The sequence below is a fragment of the Phocoena phocoena genome, chromosome 6 (assembly GCF_963924675.1).
Source record: "Phocoena phocoena chromosome 6, mPhoPho1.1, whole genome shotgun sequence".
Taxonomy (NCBI): domain Eukaryota; kingdom Metazoa; phylum Chordata; class Mammalia; order Artiodactyla; family Phocoenidae; genus Phocoena; species Phocoena phocoena.
In genome coordinates this window covers 59969648-59989012 of record NC_089224.1, presented here as the reverse complement: position 1 = coordinate 59989012, position 19365 = coordinate 59969648, and the positions used below count along the sequence as shown (strand labels likewise).

The window sequence follows — 19365 nt, the reverse complement described above, 5'->3', positions numbered from 1 at the left end:
CTTCTTAAAAAGTACCCCATGTAAGGAACCTCTTGCTCGCGGCAAACTGAACAACCAGCAGCCGATCCCCGGACTTGACACACATGGACGTGCCTTTAATCAGTCTTCTTCTGCCCAAGATGCCCTTCCTCTTCACTTCCTTATCTTTCTGGAGAAATTCAGTGGATCCTTCAAGATCTGGCCCAAGTTCTCTACAGCTTTTTTTTTTTTTTTTGCATCTTTATTGGCGTATAATTGCTTTACAATGGTGTGTTAGTTCCTACTTTATAACAAAGTGAATCAGTTATACATATACATATGTTCCCATATCTCTTCCCTCTTGCGTCTCCCTCCCTCCCACCCCTCTAGGTGGTCACAAAGCACCGAGCTGATCTCCCTGTGCTATGCAGCTGCTTCCCACTAGCTATCTATTTTACATTTGGTAGTGTATATATGTCCATGCCACTCTCTCACTTTGTCACAGCTTACCCTTCCCCCTCCCCATATCCTCAAGTCCATTCTCTAGTAGGTCTGTGTCTTTATCCCTGTCTTACCCTTAGGTTCTTCATGACTTTTTTTTTTCTTAAATTTCATATATATATGTTAGCATACGGTATTTGTCTTTCTGACTTACTTCACTCTGTATGACAGACTCTAGGTCCATCCACCTTTAATTGTTTCAAAACCGTATCTTGCTATGCTTGAGGGTAGTGGCCATTATATTCATAATTGTTTCCCCCCTTCAGATTTCATCTTCCACTATTCTCTCTGGCCTTCTTTCTATTCTCTGGCCATGCCAAGTCTCAGAGCTTTTCCTCTGGCTCTTCCCTTTGCCTAGAGATCTCTTCCCTGTCCCCATATGTGCTCTTCACAGGACTGCCTCATTCAAGTCTTAGCTCAAATGTCACCTCTGCAGAGAGGCAGTCCCTACTATCCCACATCTAAAGTAGCCTCCCCCAATATTCTTCTAATCATTCTTTTATTATCCTGTTTGCATTTGTCTCCATCAGAAATGAACTTGTTTATTTTCATGTTTATTTGTTCTCTCCCCAGCTCTCCCACGCCTCACTAGAACATATTTATCTGCCTAAGATATAGCAACCTTGTCTATGCATTCACTCATGTAGCCCCAGTGCCTACAACAGTGGTTGACACATAGCAGGTATTAATAAATATCTTTGGAATTAGTGTATGTAGGGTTTGCAACTGTAGGAATGGATATAAATAGGATTATTTTATGAGTATAGGTTTCCTGGTGAGTGGAAATAAAAAGGTGGACATCCTAATCAACCTTCCCCTCCTTCCCACCTCTCTAGAAACTATGCCCTGAGTCATTATTTGAATGTTTTTACCTTTTGTCTTTCACAATTGTCTTTGCATGTCAAGCATGCATTAAGGCATAACTTTTTCAAGACCTTTTAGAGTATAGACTCTGGAGCCAAACCATTTAGGGTTATGTCCCAGTTCTGTCTGTGTATGACCTTAGGCAAGCAATTCAATCTCTTTATGCCACAGTTTCCACATCTATAAAAATGATGGGGGCTTCCCTGGTGGTACAGTGGTTAAGAATCTGCCAGTGCAGGGGTCACGGGTCCGGGAAGATCCCATATTGCTGCAGAGCAACTAAGGCCATGCACCACAACTACTGAGCCTGCATTCTAGAGCCCACAAGCCAAAACTACTGAGCCCTCATGCCACAACTACTGAAGCCCGCATGCCTAGAGCCTGTGCTCCGCAACAAGAGAAGCCACTGCGATGAGAAGCCCATGTACCACAACGAAGAGTAGCCCCTGCTCACCACAACTAGAGAAAGTCCGTGCACAGCAATGAAGACCCAACGCAGCCAAAAATAAATTTATTTTAAAAGAAAATGATGCCTGCCTCATTGGATTGTTGGGATAATTACAAGAATATGTGCAAAACAATCAGACAATGGCCATAGCAAGTGCAATATACATGTTAATCATTAATATTAGTTGTTTTCTATCATGTGGAGACAGGACACAATTGAGAAATCCAAATAAAAGCAGTATCTGTGGGAGATTACTGTGATGGGGCAAGTGTGTGCAACAGAGAAATGAGAACAACAGAACTTTTGCTTCCAGAAATTCAAAAAAATGTAGTTTATTAATTTTACATTTAGATGTTTGTGATACACACACATATAGAGGAAATCTGAAAGAGTACCTCCATGATTTTGTGTTGAATGTTATACATTTTATTTTAAAATAATTTAACAAAGTTCATCTTAAATTTTATTATTTTAAAATAAAAACCATTATATCAAAATCTCAAGCATTTAAAAAATTGTAAAGGCCATGATTCAAGTCAACAATTCTGTATTTTGAGATTTGGTGGGTAAACATGATTTCATTTGTCTATGAAGAATTTACTCTGTTCCCTTCTTGCTTTTTCAAGGTTTTCAAAAGTGATCATTCCTTTTGGCAGCTGCAACTTACTCTTTTCTGTTTCCAGTATGTTCTCGGCTTCACCTTAAATAAAGTACAGAAATGTGCAAGGTGACAAAGGGGTCATCAGCATTTTGTGAGAAGACCTACTTGTTGTGTTCCACTGACATGCTGTAACACTGTGTGGAGGCATGCCCCCAGATCTCACAGTTAAATATTTCACCCACTGTCCCCAGTGAAGTGACCTCCCAAAGGAAACACAATAATGAATTCTGAAGATTCAAAAAGAGATAAATCAGATGCCAGAGACTCTGACAGAAGACAGCATTTTAAAATGTAGAAGAGAAAGAATACCAAGTAATATTTTTTTTCCTTGAAGGAAAGTCAGGATGATAACTATTAGTTATGTTAGGAGGGGTTTAGGATGGTGAAACCCCATATGGTTCTTCTTGTTGCCCCTTATTATATCATAAGTGACGTGAGAAGAAAATAAAGTTTACTAAAAACTCTAATTTTTCAGGAAAGCTAATCTTTGACTTGAAACTACTTATAAATACCCCAAATAATATTAAATGTTCTTTAGTCCATATATACATACATATACACATTTTTATAAACAATTCCTCTTAAATAATAGCTAGTAATTTCTTGGGCACAGTGACATTTGCCAACTTTTATTGTTGAAGACTAGCGAAATCTTGAAAAACTATAATATGTGTTGTTGACATTCCATAAACTTTCCTTGGGAATAAAGGCAGTTGTTTTCTTGAAGTATTCCTCTTTTAACGCACAATTAATTTATACTCCAAACCCAACAGGGCAGGCTACAATTTGCAAATTATCACAGCATTCCAACAATCTGCAAACATTTTTTTTTCTCAATCTTAAATACTAAGTAAAAATCATTATAAATTGTATGTAATTGGGCAGGCTATTGATGACAGACTAGATGTTTCCATGGGAGAGTGCCTTCCATATGGCAGATTCTTAGTATGTGTTTACAGAATGGCTGATAATAAAGTCAATTAAACAGGAAGTATATATCTTGGGGCCATGTCTAGTTAACAGGGCTATATATTATAAACTAAACTTTTTAATATGGTAAATTTCCTGGTGGATTCTAAAGTTTTTTTTTTAAACAGGAAATTTCCACAACATGCCTTGGAAGTTAAATTTTTATATTCTATAGACTCTGATGGACCTGTAATAAAATTACTTCCCAATTATACAATCAAAATATTCCTAGAAAATAAATTTGCTCTCCATTAGTAATACATTCAAGTGAATGCTGTATAATAGAGTTGAGATTTCTTAATACTACATACTAACTTTTATGAGAGACTGAGAACTCTAATGTTCTTATAAACAGTGAGACATAGTTGAGCTCAGACTAATGAATTCTTAAGCAAATGAGTAACATGAACCTGAGCAGGTTATTGAAATGAGTTTTAACATAAGTAAATCAGTTTTGTACAGTTAGTTTCCAGCTTAAAATGGAATTGTACTCCAAAAGTTAATTTGTAGATCAGTGTTTTAGAACTCAGAATACATTTTCCCACAGTAATATATGCTATAAATAAATTTCTAGGCCATCAGCAAAACACTGTTTAGCCCACAATATAGCTGAACTATGATACCAATAATGTCTGACCCCAAAGAACATTTTAATATAGTTTCTATGTGGAAAATGTACTTCTATTTTCAAATGGGAATTTTTAAGAACACATAATCCCTCCATTTCCCTAAGTCTGTGAATGAAATGTTCTACTGCCTACTCCCAATACCTGCGCCTTCTCCTTTCCCATACTAAACCAGTCCCCACAGAGCCTCAGGGATAGTGATGGGCCTATAGCCCAGGAGAGAACAGGATGGCAAAAATGAAGGCTTGGGAAAGCACTGTTTCCAGCATGCTCTGGGTTGAAGGCTTGAGGAGTAGGGAAATAGGGATCCTCATGAGAGGTGTGTAGTGGTGGGAATTTGGAAGACATGGATATCCTAGACTAATGGGAAACTCTGTCTTCTTGGGACAGGAATGGCATCTGTGGCAGCAGTGCTATTTTCTAGGGCAATAAAAGCCAGAGTTCAGTGAGAGCAGTACGGTACTGGTGAAAATTTAACAACCAGCTTTCCAGAACAAAAACAAATGTACGTAAGTTTATTATGTACATAAGTTTATTATAAATTTTACTTCTATGAAATATATGTAGCATACAATTTATAAATGATAATAACATGTATAGTACCCTTTATCATAAATTCTATATAGCAAATTGATCCTCAAAGGATGTTTTTATTGATTTTTGCTGAACTCTTTTATCCATAGCTCGCCTAAGCAGTTGATGAGAAAGTATAATTTCAACATGAATGATGGTCGGTGTTTTCATTTACGTTAATGAGTAGGACAAAAGAGAAACAGTGATATTGTGGACTTTGTTGAATCAGATAACAGTTTCTAAATATTATGACATTTCCTGAATTCTTTTTGCTATTCACAACATAATGGATATGGACACAACACACTTTTAAGACTAATATACATCATTAACATTTTCTTCACCATTTTCTTAAGTCTAGACCATGGGTTGGCAGACTTTCGTAAAGGGCCAGATAGTAAATATTTTAGGCTTGTGGGGACTTGCATATCTGTTGCAGTGACTCGGCTCTGTCATGGAAATGGAAAAGCAGAAATGAATGGGTATGTCTGTGTTCCAATAAAACTTTATTTTCAAAAATAGGTGGCCAGCCTGCAGACCATAGTTTGTCAACCCCTGATCTAGACAATCAACAAAATAGTAAGTCAAGCCTTGATTTGGTTTGGTATTTGTAGATTTCCATGGTGTAAATACTCCCACCATGACCACCTTCAAGCTGACATACCAATGGGACGTCACTGAAGTCAGTTGTATCTGTATTTTATTGTGTCTATATATTGTATCTGCATTGCCACCATACAGATACAGTAGATATACATAACTTAAAAGAACAGATATACATAACTTAAGAGTACAGATATTTGTAAAGTAATTAGAAACTAAGTTCTGATTATTTATTATTATTTTTGTTTTTAACATAATTTAATATTATGTATTTTCTGTAATTTATTTAATTGTAAGTTTATATAATTTTTAAAAAAAATTTATTGGAGTATAGCTGATTTACAATGTTGTGTTAGTTTATATAATTTAATTTTTAATAATGACTGTGTTTAACAACCAGCTTACAAAATTCCTGAACATTTGACAGTTGGTTCTTGTGAGCTGGTACGAGGTGACTCCAGCATACCACTATGTGAGAGGGGGCAGAAATATTGGTCATTGGTAGCTCAGGGAGAGTCTTGTCAGAATTTTCATAAGTCAAGGGGGTGTGAGGAGTGGATCCTGGAACCAGAAAATGAATCAGAAATTGAGACTCTGGTCTAAGACTTATCAAAGACTTACCTTTCATTCTTTGTATAAGGGTCCCGTAGCCCATGTCATACTGGTAGGTAAGGACAAAGCCTAATGGAACGATAGGTAAGAGGAAGGCAGGCTTCTTCTTTTTAATTGCTCTGATTCAAGAACAAAAAAGAATGAATATCAAGGAATAACCTGTAAATAAATATCTTTGTACTTGATGAAAGGAAATAAGTTATCTGCTTTTGGGAAGAATATCCTCCATTTCAGAAGTTACTTAATTCTTCTATGGAAATAGGATTTGCTTACCCATAATCCCTCAGCAGATTCGGCAGTTCTTGGGTAGGGTCTATGATTTGTTCATCTTTATTTGATGTTGAGGCTCAGATTACTCATTTAAAAAATATTTAAGTATTGATATCTATCCCTTAGGGACTGTGGAGATGAATTTGTAGAGACTTCTTTCTGTCTTGGTGCAAAGTCAGTCCTCTCTCTTACTTATAAAATGGAGAAAAGTACAGAAGAAATCTAAGAAACTAAAGGAAGAATTAACTATTACTATCCTGGTTCTACAGAGTTACCGCCAAGGACTAAGCTATCAGGGTTACTTTGTTCGCCTATATGTGTACTATTTGGATCAAAGTCCTATCTTGGCCAACTTAATAATATGATCATGGCAGAGACAAAAAGAAGTAGAAGAAAATTTTAAAGTAAGTAGCAAATATACCCAGCTGTTAAAGAGACGGCTGCAATGCCAAAAAAAGTTCCAAAATACTTGAGGAATTCCCGAGACCAAGCAATCTGCATAGCCATTTGTCTTTCTCTCATTTCATTCTGCATCATTAGCTGCCTTTCCAGCTGAGGACAAAACAAAAGACAAAGTATGGTTATTCATCTTTTGAATCCGAGCACAGAGTTAATAATTTGCTTTTCTAGTGGATTTTCTTTCTAGCTTTAATTCATGTTTTTTCTTTTTTTAATCTCAAGAGACTTTGACTAAAGTCCCTCTGGACTGCTATCCCCAACTGTAATCTTGGCAGTGAAATCTGGAATATATATGGAGTATGATATTCTTCTTCAGCTCTTGTATGCATGTAGTCTGGAACGTTTATCCAAGCCCAAAATATATGTTCAGCTTACTATATGAAATGTGAGAAAAATATCTATGTGCCTTTAAATACAGAAACACTTTATTGGCCTTAATTACCATTTACACTGAAATCATTTTGTCTTCCAAAACCACCCAACTCCACACTGAAATTCATTTGAAGTATTGGGTCCATATTGCATCATAATATGATGGTAGAGGGGTATTATTGTGAGATATCAATAGAGATTTTTCTTTGCCACATTTTTCTTGTTGCCTTAAGTCCTTCACCACTTTAGTCAGTGCCTTTTACTGCCTTAGAACAGAAAGCAGATACAGCGCAGAACACAGGAGACTGTATTTCTGAATGGATTTTTTAGAAAATACATAGGAGAAGCAACAGTCTGAAAGCCCAAGCCCATTATTTTAAAAGAGTTAGATTCTTGAGAGAGAAAAGAGCTCTTTTTAAATTCTCCAATCTTGGCACTGTGTATCATTAGCAAAGCCTAGAGGACAGCAAGCATATAAACCATAGTGTGAGAGGAATGAGTAATAATGTGACTCAATTTTCCTTCCATGCCTTCTTTCTCCTGTGGGAAGGGACTGGAAGAGGAGAATGAGATTTTATGAAAAAAGATGGGGCTTGGCTCCGTGACCCCTCGTGGGGGTTGAAGCCCCAGGGGATGTGATGGATTTCGAATCCTCAGACAGAGAGCACTTGTAGCTCTGCCTCCTGTCAAGAATTCTGGGAAGGGGCATCTGTCCGCTTGCCGATGCAGGGGACACGGGTTCGTGCCCCGGTCCGGGAAGAGGCCACACACCGTGGAGCGGCTGGGCCCATGAGCCATGGCTGCTGAGCCTGCGCGCCCGGAGCCTGTGCTCCGCAACGGGAGAGGCCACAACAGTGAGAGGCCCGCGTACCGCAAAAAAAAATAATAAAAGTAAAGTAAAGCAGAAATGGTTGCAGAGCAGATCTAGGCTTATAGAAGAAGGCCTGAGAGAGGCCACCCCAGTCTCCCTCAGTTGTCAGGGGTTGTGGATAAAGTCTGCAAGGTTCCCAGGTCAACCTGGATAGGGTCATAGAAGGTAGCTGATAATTGAAAGCATGTGGCTTACCAGAGAGTCACCAAAGCCTAGGGCCCAGGAACCCAATAACAGACACTTGGGTAAAAACTAAGGATATTCAGAAACTCTGAATACCCTAACTTTACTTATCTATAAATCTGAAACTATTCTAAAATTTAAGTTTATTTTTTTAAATGGTTATAAACAAATCTTATATTCTAGGTCTCTACTCTCTACCAATAAGAATAGAAGCAATCATCTCCATATATCATAGAGAAACTGTGAAAATCAGCAAGACTATATCTGCAATAAACTAAGTCTAGAGTTGAAAAAAAATCCATGCAGACCCTCTCTTTCATGGGCAAAAAATCCTGATGAAGGACATCATTGAGCTATAATGCTAATTATCAATTAAAACTTTATTAATTACCACATACTTTATAAAATAGTATTTAAAGTCACAGGTCTAGGTCCAAATACATTTTAAAATTCAAATTAATTAATAAATTTTATCACCAAACTTTTTCAATAGCCATAAAGGGATAATTACATTAATGTAATTATTAATTTACCAGTAATAGGCATTATTTAACTAAATGTACATTCATTTTCACCCTTCTTCCCCAAATATTGACACTAATAACAAGAGCAAAAGAGAACATGTACAGTAAGTTTCAGTAACAGTCTTTAACCCAAATCATAAATATAAAATTCTTTATCCTATTTTAAAAGAATTTTACACCTTTTTATAATAATTATTTTCCTATCTCTGTTACTTTTGATACTGCTTTATAGGACAATTTGAAATTAAAATGTTCCTCATTATGACTTCAGACTAAGATGATTTTACAGGCTTAGCTGGTACTAGTTTAACAATTACAGAGCGACAATTAATTTTAAAGAGAATATAATAAAAGGGAGCTAGCTTATTAAAAATTATTGTTCAGGGCGCAGTGGTTAAGAATCCGCCTTCCAATGCAGGGGACATGGGTTCGATCCCAGGTCCGGGAAGACCTCACATGCCACAGAGCAACTAAGCCCGTGCACCACAATTACTGAGCCTGTGCTCTAGAGCCCGCAAGCCACAACTACTGAGCCCACGTGCCACAACTACTGAAGCCTGCGTGCCTAGAGCCTGAAGCCCACACACCTAGAGCCCGTGCTCTGCAACAAGAGAAGCCATCGCAATGCGAAGCCCGCGCACCGCAACCAAGAGTAGCCCCCACTCGCTGCAACTAGAGAAAGCCTGCACGCAGCAGCAAAAACCCAACGCAGCCAAAAGTAAATAATAAATGAATTAATTTAAAAAATCATCATAGCATTTCTTTAAAAAAAAATATTGTTCATAGTAGGAGAAACCACATTCTGACCACCTTCATAAAACTGTTACATCCACTCTTTCTTGTGTATTTTAACTCCTCAAATTTTTTGTTTTAAAAATATTAAGGGCAGCCACAAAATTACTGACCTCAGTAATTTGTCAATCTTTTGAGTCTCAGAAGGGGCAACTATGTAAAGATCCATAGACCATTTAATACGTTTCCCTTTAATACAATCTTAAAATGATTAAATTTCATATGGACACATAGAACATTTTCACAGCACAAAAAAGGCAATGACATTGTCCTATAAATTATCTTCATTGTAGTTTTAATTTTTTATTAATTAGAGCCTTTCCTATTTTTGAGAAATAATTAGGCCAACCTTGAAAAAAAGTCCATATACTTCTGTGTTTTTAGTTTCCAACAGTCTTTTAACTTATGCATAATATATTCACATGTAATAGAAAAGTTGTCTTTTTATTTGCTTAACTGGACAATGCCAAAAAGCGATTCTGCATGTTTTGTCACAAAAGAAATTTTGTTTTTATCGGAAATGAATATTTTATATTTGTCTATGCCTTTTTTAAATTAACAGAGACATTATTGATACCTTCTAAACTAAAAGCAAAATCAGAATTTCAGGTAAACAAACCATAAAGATCATTAAAATAAAGCAACCATAATGAAAGCTGTGACAAGTGGCATTTAACTTTAACTTGCTCTACAGATGTTTTAAATGTTCAACATCCAGTAAGTAGTTTGGGAGGAATCTGGAACGGGAAATGAATAACAAATTGAAGCTTTTTAAAAATAAGTCCAGGGCTTCCCTGGTGGCGCAGTGGTTGAGCGTCTCCCTGCCAATGCAGGGGACACGGATTCGAGCCCTGGTCTGGGAAGGTCCCACATGCCGCGGAGCAACTAGGCCCGTGAGCCACAACTACTGAGCCTGCGTGTCTGGAGCCTGTGGTCCACAACAAGAGAGGCCGCGATAGTGAGAGGCCTGCACACTGCGATGAAGAGTGGCCCCCGCTCACCGCAACTAGAGAAAACTCTCGCACAGAGACGAGGACCCAACACAGCCAAAAATAAATAGATTTTAAAATAAGTCCATTGTTTAATCAAAGACTTATGAAAATAATTGAAAATAAAAAAATTGAAGTATTATTCAGAAGCTTAAAAGCTTTGGTTACAGCATCTTGTTACATACCTTCCAATAAAGATTACAACACAATTAAATCCACTCTTACTCTCAGATGTTTGTAAACAATAAGGTCACCCTATGTAAAAACTAAGAATTCCAGTTTGGCAAAAGCCCTTTATATTACTTATGGATTCTAAAATATATGGACTTTCTCCAGCAAGATCAGAAGATGCTGACAAGATGAGTAGAGCCTGGGAAAGAACGAAAGATCAATGCCGTTCTCGTCCGTTATCTAAAATTCTGTAAAGACACAGCTGCTAACAGTGTCTGGTACATTATAAATGCCATTAACTGAAGTTGAAGACAATTCCAGAACTTAAGTAAAAAACGATAATAAGTGTATTTTCTTTTATCCTGGATTTCCTCATTTTAAAGAGTACATATTTCTTACTTTGATAATTAACGTTCCTCTATGTCAATCCTAGCTGTGCACAAAGCTAAGACCTCTATTCTATAATACTTAGAACAAAAAATCTTAGAAACAAAATATGCTTCAAAAATAAAATTAGAAAATCATTAAGATATTGTAAGATGCTTACTTCTACTTTATTGTGGCAGCTGATACACTGATAGAAATAATAATGTGGCTCACCAGGTGCTAAGCACTGTACTTAATTTACATATATTGACTTTCCTGCAAAACCCTATGAGGCTGGTCTATGAGTTGAAGATAATGGAATCCACTCCAATTAGTAATTTAACAGAATGGGAATTATTGCAAGGTATTTGGCAGGTTAAGAATTTCTAGGGGAGCCATGGAAGTTAGTTTGCGTCCTATACTATCAGGAATAACATAGCAGGGAGAAATGCTCAGCCAGAACAGGGGATTCTCCTATGGGAACCCCACAGCTACTGCCTTCTGTCATAGATGCTCAGAACCAAGTACTGAAATTCCACCTCCACATTCCCAAATGTCAGTCAGCTCCACTACAGTGATTACAAGAAGATCCAACATCTTCTAGAAGCTTTATACTGCCCATGTCCACCTCCCAGGTTTCCTTCAGGTGTGCCTAGATGGCAGAACCATGTCAGATGTGAAACCCAGCTGCAAGAGTCTGAGAAATCTGCCTCTGGCTTTCCAGCCTCTGTTGCCATAAGGGAGTTGGATGGAATGGAAGCCGAGCAGAGGATGTATTGACTCAGTTTACAGTTGAGGAAACTGAGGATCAGAGTTCAATTGATTTTCCCTGTGGCCTCAGTTATCAAATGGCAGATCTAGGATTCAAACTCAGGCCTGCCTGTTCCAAGGCCCAACCTTGCAGTCTACTCTCAGTACACTGGCAGTAATCAAGTCAATGTGGAAAATGGGAGTAAAGCAGGCAGGGTATGTCGTTACCATCTGAAAAGCCTTTGGCCTTCTATTATAATTAATACAAGAATTTTAAAAAGACACTGCGTAATGAGCTCTAAATTTACGGGGGTACAGGCTGACCTGAATTGCTCTGTTTAATTCCCCTTAAAAGAGCCTCTCTACACACTGTCTCTGATTTTATGCCCCCATCCCTGTAGTGATTTCAGTGACCAGCACTCTCTGAATGTGAGCCTCCTAAGGCCCCTGTGACCTCCTCCTCGTTGTCATATCTAATTTCTCAGAGAACTGGGGGCAACCACCACATCCAAATAATGACCATGGCCTGGAGACTTGATTTCTAAACATTTCTTGAGATGTGGCCTCTCCTACGCTGTTGTGCAAGCGTGGGTTTGGGGCTCCTGCCAAGGGCCCTGGGAGAGAACAAGGTCAGCCCGTGGCTCTATAAGGAAACTAGTGTCTGTGCTCAAGGTGAGGGCAGAACAGGAAGCTAAGGAAGTTCTGAAAAGTCAAGACCTGCTCCCCTTCCATAAATGAAATACAAAGGGGAAAGGCAACTCCTAAAAACACAGAGGTACTAGAACCTTTTCCAGAGAAGGTCCTTCAAATCCTTTATTTGTTTACTTTCCCCTAGAATTTTTTTCTCATCCATCTCCTCTTGGTCTTCTTAGCTCCTGGTGATATTATCACTTTCCAGGATCCAACTACCACTTCTTGCTGATGACGTCTGAATTCTAAATCTCTACCCTGGAGCTCTTTTCAGTGGTATTGTGTTTCCAACTGTCTTCTGAGCATCTCCACGGGGAGATAGACAGCTAAGTCTTACCTAGATGTCTCTGCACACCTCTTAAATCCAGCCTTCTTCCTGCTGTTCCTGCTCCAGCTCAGAGCATCATTACCCATCAACAAAAGCACTATATTACCACCAATCTGTCTCTATCCTAGTTTCTTCTCCCTCCAATCCATCTTTTATATGGCTCTCTCTATATTTATTTACATTTCTATTCCTATCTCAAAAGCAATCTCATGTTACTTTCCTGCTTAAAAAATTTTACTGGTTCTTTAATTCCTAGATGTGACATGGCCTTTAAAAATCCTATTCCAATTTAACTCTTGGGCTTCATGTCCTGCCAGTCTTCCCCTAGACCACAGCCAGCAATCCTTACCCAGACTAGGAACGTTCATCTTTCCACAGCTTTTTGCTCATAGAAAGAGACAGACATTGGAGTCACTTGGACTGGGTTCAAATTCTAGTTCTGTCACTAACTTGCTATGTGATTGTGCACAAGCCCCCTAAATGTCTTGACTCCAATTTCACTATCTCTAGGAACAACATAGTTACCTTACAGGGATGCTCTCCTAAAGAAGATGGCATATTTGAAAGGGAGTTTTGCACCACAGGCATTGGAATGTTGTTAGCCCCTCTGTCTTGCTCTCTCCTCTTGTCTCCTGTCCCAATGGTTACCTAGACTTAGAGCCTTTTTCCTTCACTGTCTTCCCTCTCTCTTTCTAGGACAGTTCACCTGTTTTCTGACTTCAAAGTTTCTCTTTGCTGAAGATGCCCACATCTCTATCCAGATCCCCATCAACTCACTGAGCAATGCTGCCAGCTGCAGCTGGCTGACTTGTGTTCCTGGTACTACACTGAATTCAGCACTCCCTGCACTGTGACTGTTAGTTCCTCCAGACCAGCCCCCCTGCCAGCTCCTTGTACTCCTCAGAAGCTCCATGATTCTCCCAGAGGAATGAAAACTTTGGTTTCCATCTTCAACTCACTCTTCTTAACTCCCCACGTATCTAGTTAGTCCAGAAATTCTACCACCAGCTTTTTCTCTGAAATCTCCCCTTTTCTCCTTTCTTGCTGCCTCCCCTGAAATCCAAATCCCTATCACCTTAGACTTTGGGTACTGCAGTGGCCCCATGTTATCCTTATATGTCTAGCCTGTGGTATAGATCTATTAACAAAAAAGCACTGTGGCCCAGAAGTTAATACTATGGACACTGGAGCCAGACTGCCTGAAACTGAAGCCTGGCTCCACCACTTGCAAGCTGTGTAGCTTCTGGCAAGTTCTTGCATCTCTCTGTGCCTCAGTTTTCTTATCTGTAAAACGGGGCAAATGACAATGCCTACCTTAAAAGGTTGTTGTAAGGATTAAATGAGCAAATACATGTTAAGGTCTTAGAGCAGAGCTTTAATAAAGATTCAATAAAAGTTAGCTGCTATTACTTGCCTCGAAAATAGACATAAGATTGCAAGATTATTTTAAAATATTTTAAATTAAATAAAATAAAAAGTTCTGCTCCTGTCATTCCCCTGCTCAGAAACTTCTATTTTCTGCTACATCATGTATAAATGCTCTACTCAGCTTTCTGAGCCCTCTGGACCAGATCTGTGCCTCACCTCATTTTCTACTGTAGCCCTTCCCAGCTTTGGTCGGGTGGACTTCCTGCAGTTTTCCAAATGTGGCTCTATCTGACTCTTCCTGGCCTTGTGACCTTAGGTGAGTCACGGCATGTCTAAACAGCCTGTTTTCTCATCTGTAAAGTGGGGATAATAACAGTACCTTCCTGGTGGGATTTTTTTTTTTTTTATGAGACTAAAAAGGAATTAGAGCATCTTTTTTTTAACATGCCTGTAGTTGTTGAGGGAGAGCAGGCTTGTATGGGAAAAGCAGCAGCAGTCTACATAGTGTCAATCAGAAATACATTTCTGTAAATATTGAAGCCTAGGGAGGTAAAAATACGTTTCAGGAGAAAAAGACAAAGTTTCCACAGAAATGAACATAGTATCCTTAAAGGCTAATGGTTATTGAGTCATTTACTCTTTATAACAGTATGTTTGGCAGGTGTCACTAATATCCCATTTTTCCAGATGAGAAAACTGGTGGTAAGAATGATTAAGTAACTTGCCAGTGCCTGTAGCTGTCGTACATCCTGGGTGTTTCTTTTACTTCTTAGTAATACTACTTAACACCTTTTATAATAATAGCCAGGAAATTAATAAAGTACTTATTTTCAGAATACAAGCCAAGGCAAAAGAGAAGTAAAACAAAAAGACAAAACTAAACCCCAGTGAATACAACTGTGACCATGTAGAACATTCTTTAATTAGTTTCACTTCTATCTTCTCAATGAGTCGTGTGTGCTTCTGACCCTACATTTCAGTATCCATGGAATCCCCAAAACTAGAGGTTTTTTTTTTTTTTTTTTTTTCGGTACGCGGGCCTCTCACTGTTGTGGCCTCTCCCGTTGTGGAGCACAGGCTCCGGACGCGCAGGCTCAGCAGCCATGGCTCACGGGCCCAGCCACTCCGCAGCATGTGGGATCTTCCCGGACCGGGGCACGAACCCGTGTCCCCTGCATCGGCAGGCGGACTCTCAACCACTGCGCCACCAGGGAAGCCCCTAGAGGTTCTTTTTAATCCAATAAAAAAGTATTTCTGTACTTTGATGTGCTTTTCTTACATTCATAAGTAATATAAAATAATTCTTCTAATTGCTTCAGAAGATGAGGAAGCCAAAGCAAGAAATAAGAGGGATTAAAAGCATTGTTGAACAAAGGACCTTCCACCTAGTTGACAGGAATTTTTTAAAAATTTGCTTGACAAACTGATTCGAAAAGTCCCTTGGAGGAGAAACATCCCACAACATGGATGAACCCCAAAAATATTATGCTAAGGAAAGAAGCCAGACACAAAAGACCACAAATTGTATGATTCCACTTCTGTGAAATGTCCAGAAAAGGCAAATCTATGGAGACAAAAAGTAGATTAATGATTTCCTGGGTCTGGAGTTGGGATCAAAGATTTACTATACTTGAGCACAAGTGAACTTTTGGGAATGATGGAAATGTTCTAAAACTGGATTATGGTGATGGTTGTACAACTCTATAAAAATACTAAAAATCATTGAATTGTACCCACACAATGTGTACCCCTACAGTTTTAGAGTATGTGAATTACTCAATAAAGATGTTTAAAAAATAGAAGTGGGACAGAGTAGCCTTTCAGCATCAGTAAGTAACAGCATGCGTTTATTTTAAATCATTAACAAAAATGATGATGCTTTGTGGTGATATAGCTGCCTGACCACACAATTATTCCTGTCTTAGTGAGGTTTTTCATGTTCCGCTCTCAAGAACTGTTCAGAAACATCTGAGCCACTTGGTAAGGAATAACTCTATTCAGATGCAAAGACTTTATAAATCATTTTATAATAATATATTCCATTTTTATATTTATCAAAGAGGGAAGAAAAAACTTTTTAGCATTATATATGTAGTCCTTTTCATAAATAATTAGTTTTAAGCTTTATATTCCATACATTTTCTATTTTCATACTAAAACACACCACCAAAATTTTCCTTGCAATGTCAGGAGGCGGGGAGGATATTGTTTTTTTCTCTGTAAATGTTTCTATTTTCTCTTCAAGCATTCCTATCCCTAATACTCATATCACCCTCTCTGGGTATTAGACCTTATTTGCCCTAAAGAGGTGCAATATATACCACAGCAAATTTTTGGTTAAAAGGGTGGGTTGAGCTGATCCATCTTACTTTAAAACATTGCTCAAATGTCGGCTCATCACCAGTTTTGCAAGCTATTTTGGGAGCTCAGCTTAGATGGCTGTTAATCTAGAGATTCTTTTATTTAGAGGAAGATACATTTATACAGCAGCTAAAATCAGAATCCGGTTAACACCGGAAGGTTAACCTAGTGATATAATAATTGTTAATGGGAAGAATTTGTGGGGCAAATCATTTCCAATTTAATTAATTTTAGGCAAGCCTTTAAATTAGAAATTTATTTAAACCTGATTTCAATATGAAAACAAAAGTAGATTGTGGAAAGAATTCATTATTTAGTTATCCGTTTCTGGGAAAAGATACTTCTGATAATTCATGTTCACATGAATTTAAAAATAAAATATCATCTCACTATTATAAGAAAATAATCATTAATTCCTGAAATGGAAAAACATGTTATTTTTACATGTTGTCCTGTTCTGATTTGTATGGATCTCAGAGTTCTGCAGAAAGGTGAGCCTGACCCAGTCAAGACCAATAAGTCTTAGATTTGCTGCTGTTTAATCCCTGTAGTGACACTCATTTCTTTTCAAATACAATGCTAAATAAAAACCTAAACTAAATAGCCACAGATAGGGAGAGAGAAGTCAAACTGAGAAATAAACATAAATGTAATTAGAGTTTTATGTCATAAGTTTTTTTGTGCTATAAACGTTTTCACACAGGCTTTTTGTAAACATAAATTTTTTTTAGTGGCTTTTTAAAATTTTTATTTTATTTTGGAGTATAATTGATTTACAGTGTTGTGTTAGTTTCAGATGTACAGCAAAATGATTCAGTGTCATATATATATGTTTTTTCAGATTCTTTTCCCATTTAGGTTATTACAGAATATTGAGTTGACTTCCCTGTGCTATACAACAGGTCCTTGTTGATTATCTATTTTATATATAGTAGTGTATATATGTTAATCCCAAACTTCTAATTTATCCCTCCTTACCACCTTTACCCTTTGGTAACTATAAGTTTGTGGGTCTGTCTCTGTTTTGTAAGTGAGTTCGTTTGTATCATTTTTTTAGATTTCACATACAAATGGACAAATATCATAAGATATTTATCTTTTTCTGTCTGACTTACTTCTCTAGGTCCATCCACGTTGCTGTTAATGGCATTATTTCATTCTTCTTTATGGCTGAATAATATTCCATTGTATATATGTACCACATCTTCTTTATCCATTCCTCTGTTGAGGGACATTTTAGGTCGCTTCAGTGTCTTGACTATTGTAAATAGTGCTACAATGAATATTGGAGTGCATGTATCTTTTTTGAATATATGCCCAGGAGTGGGATTGCTGGATAATATGGTACCTCTATTTTTAGTTTTTTAAGGAACCTCCATACTGTTCTCCATAGTGGCTGTACCAATTTACATTCCGACCAACAGTGCAAGAGGGTTCCCTTTTCTCCACACCCTCCCTAGCATTTATTGTTTGTAGACTTTTTAATGATGGCCATTCTGTAGTTCTGATTTGCATTTCTCTAATAATTAGCGATGTAGTGAATCTTTTCATGTGCTTTTTGGCCATCTGTATGTCTTCTTTGGAGAAATGCCTCTTTAGACCTGCCCATTTTTTGACTGAGTTGTTATTTTGATATTGAGCTGCATGAGCTGTTTGTGTATTTTGGAGATTAATCCCTTGTCAGTCACATCGTTTGCAAGTATTTTCTCCCATTCTGTGGGTTGTCTTTTCATTTTGTTTACGGTTTCCATTGCTGTGCAAAAGCTTTTAAGTTTAATTAGGTCCCATTTGTTTATTTTTATTTTCATTACTCTAGGAAGTGGATCAAAAAAGATATTTCCGTAATTTATGTCAAAGAATGTTCTGCCTATATTTTCCTGTAAGAGTTTTATAGTATCCAGTCTTACGTTTAGTTTTATAGTATCCAGTCTTACGTTTAGGTCTTCAATCCATTTTGAGTTTATTTTTGTGTATGGTGTTAGAGAATGTTCTAATTTCATTCTTTTTACATGTAGCTGTCTAGTTTTCTCAGCACTACTTATTGAAGAGACTGTCTTTTCTCCATTGTATATTCTTGACTCCTTTGTTGTAGATTAATTGACCATAGGTGCATGGGTTTATTTCTGGGTTTTCTATACTGTTCCATGATCTATATTTCTGAGACACATATTAATCAAATTGAAAAAAATTAAAGACAAAGAGAAAATATTAAAAGCCACAAGGGAAAAGCAACAAATAACATACAAGGAAATCCCCATAAGGTTATCAGCTGATTTTTCAGCAGAAACTCTATAGGCCAGAAGGGAGTGGAACAATATATTTAAGGTGATGAAAGGGAAAAATGTACAATGAAGAATACTCTACCCAGCAAGGGTCTCATTCAGATTTGAATGAGAAATCAAAACCTTTATAGACAAGCAAAAGCTAAGAGAATTCAGCACCACCAAACCAGATTTACAACAAATGCTAAAGGAATTTCTCAAGGCAAAAAAGAAAAGGCCACAAATAGGAAAGTTATGAATGGGAAAGCTCACCAGTAAAGACAAACATACAGTAAAGGTAGGAAGTCATCCACACACAAATATGATATCAATAGGAGCAATCGTGAGAAGAGGAGAGCACAAATGCAAGATATTGGAAATGCATTTGATATTCAAAGAACAGCAACTTAAAACAACCTTGTATATATATAGACTGCTATATCAAAACCTCATGGTAACCACAAACCAAAAATCTACAATAGATACACAACAAAAAAGAAAAAGCAACTGAAACACAACACTAAAGATAGTTATCAAATCACAAGAGAAGGGAACAAAGAGGAAGGGAAGAAAAAAGACCTACAAAAACAAATCCAAAACAATTAAAAAGATGACAATAAGAACATACATATCAATAATTACTTTAAATGTAAATGGATTAAATGCTCCAACCAAAAGACACAGACTGGCTGGATGGATACAAAAACAAGACTGGTACATATGCTGTCTACAAGAGACCCACTTCAGATCTAGGGACACATACAGACTGAAAGTGAGAGGATGGATAAAGGTATT

At 37.5% G+C, this 19365-nt stretch overlaps 1 protein-coding gene across 1 annotated transcript in view; it reads right to left on the bottom strand.

The window, feature by feature from the left end:
- Positions 1–2072: 2072 nt before the first annotated feature.
- The window catches only part of PLGRKT (plasminogen receptor with a C-terminal lysine), a 45942-nt gene continuing 28649 nt past the window's right edge, over positions 2073–19365 (bottom strand). Inside the window, exons 2-4 of the mRNA XM_065879515.1 lie at positions 6507–6637; positions 5825–5934; positions 2073–2471 (exon numbers count right to left, since the gene is read on the bottom strand). Coding sequence (XP_065735587.1) covers positions 2350–2471; positions 5825–5934; positions 6507–6637 — 363 coding nt within the window. The 3' untranslated portion in view covers positions 2073–2349. The remainder of the gene's footprint in view (positions 2472–5824; positions 5935–6506; positions 6638–19365) is intronic.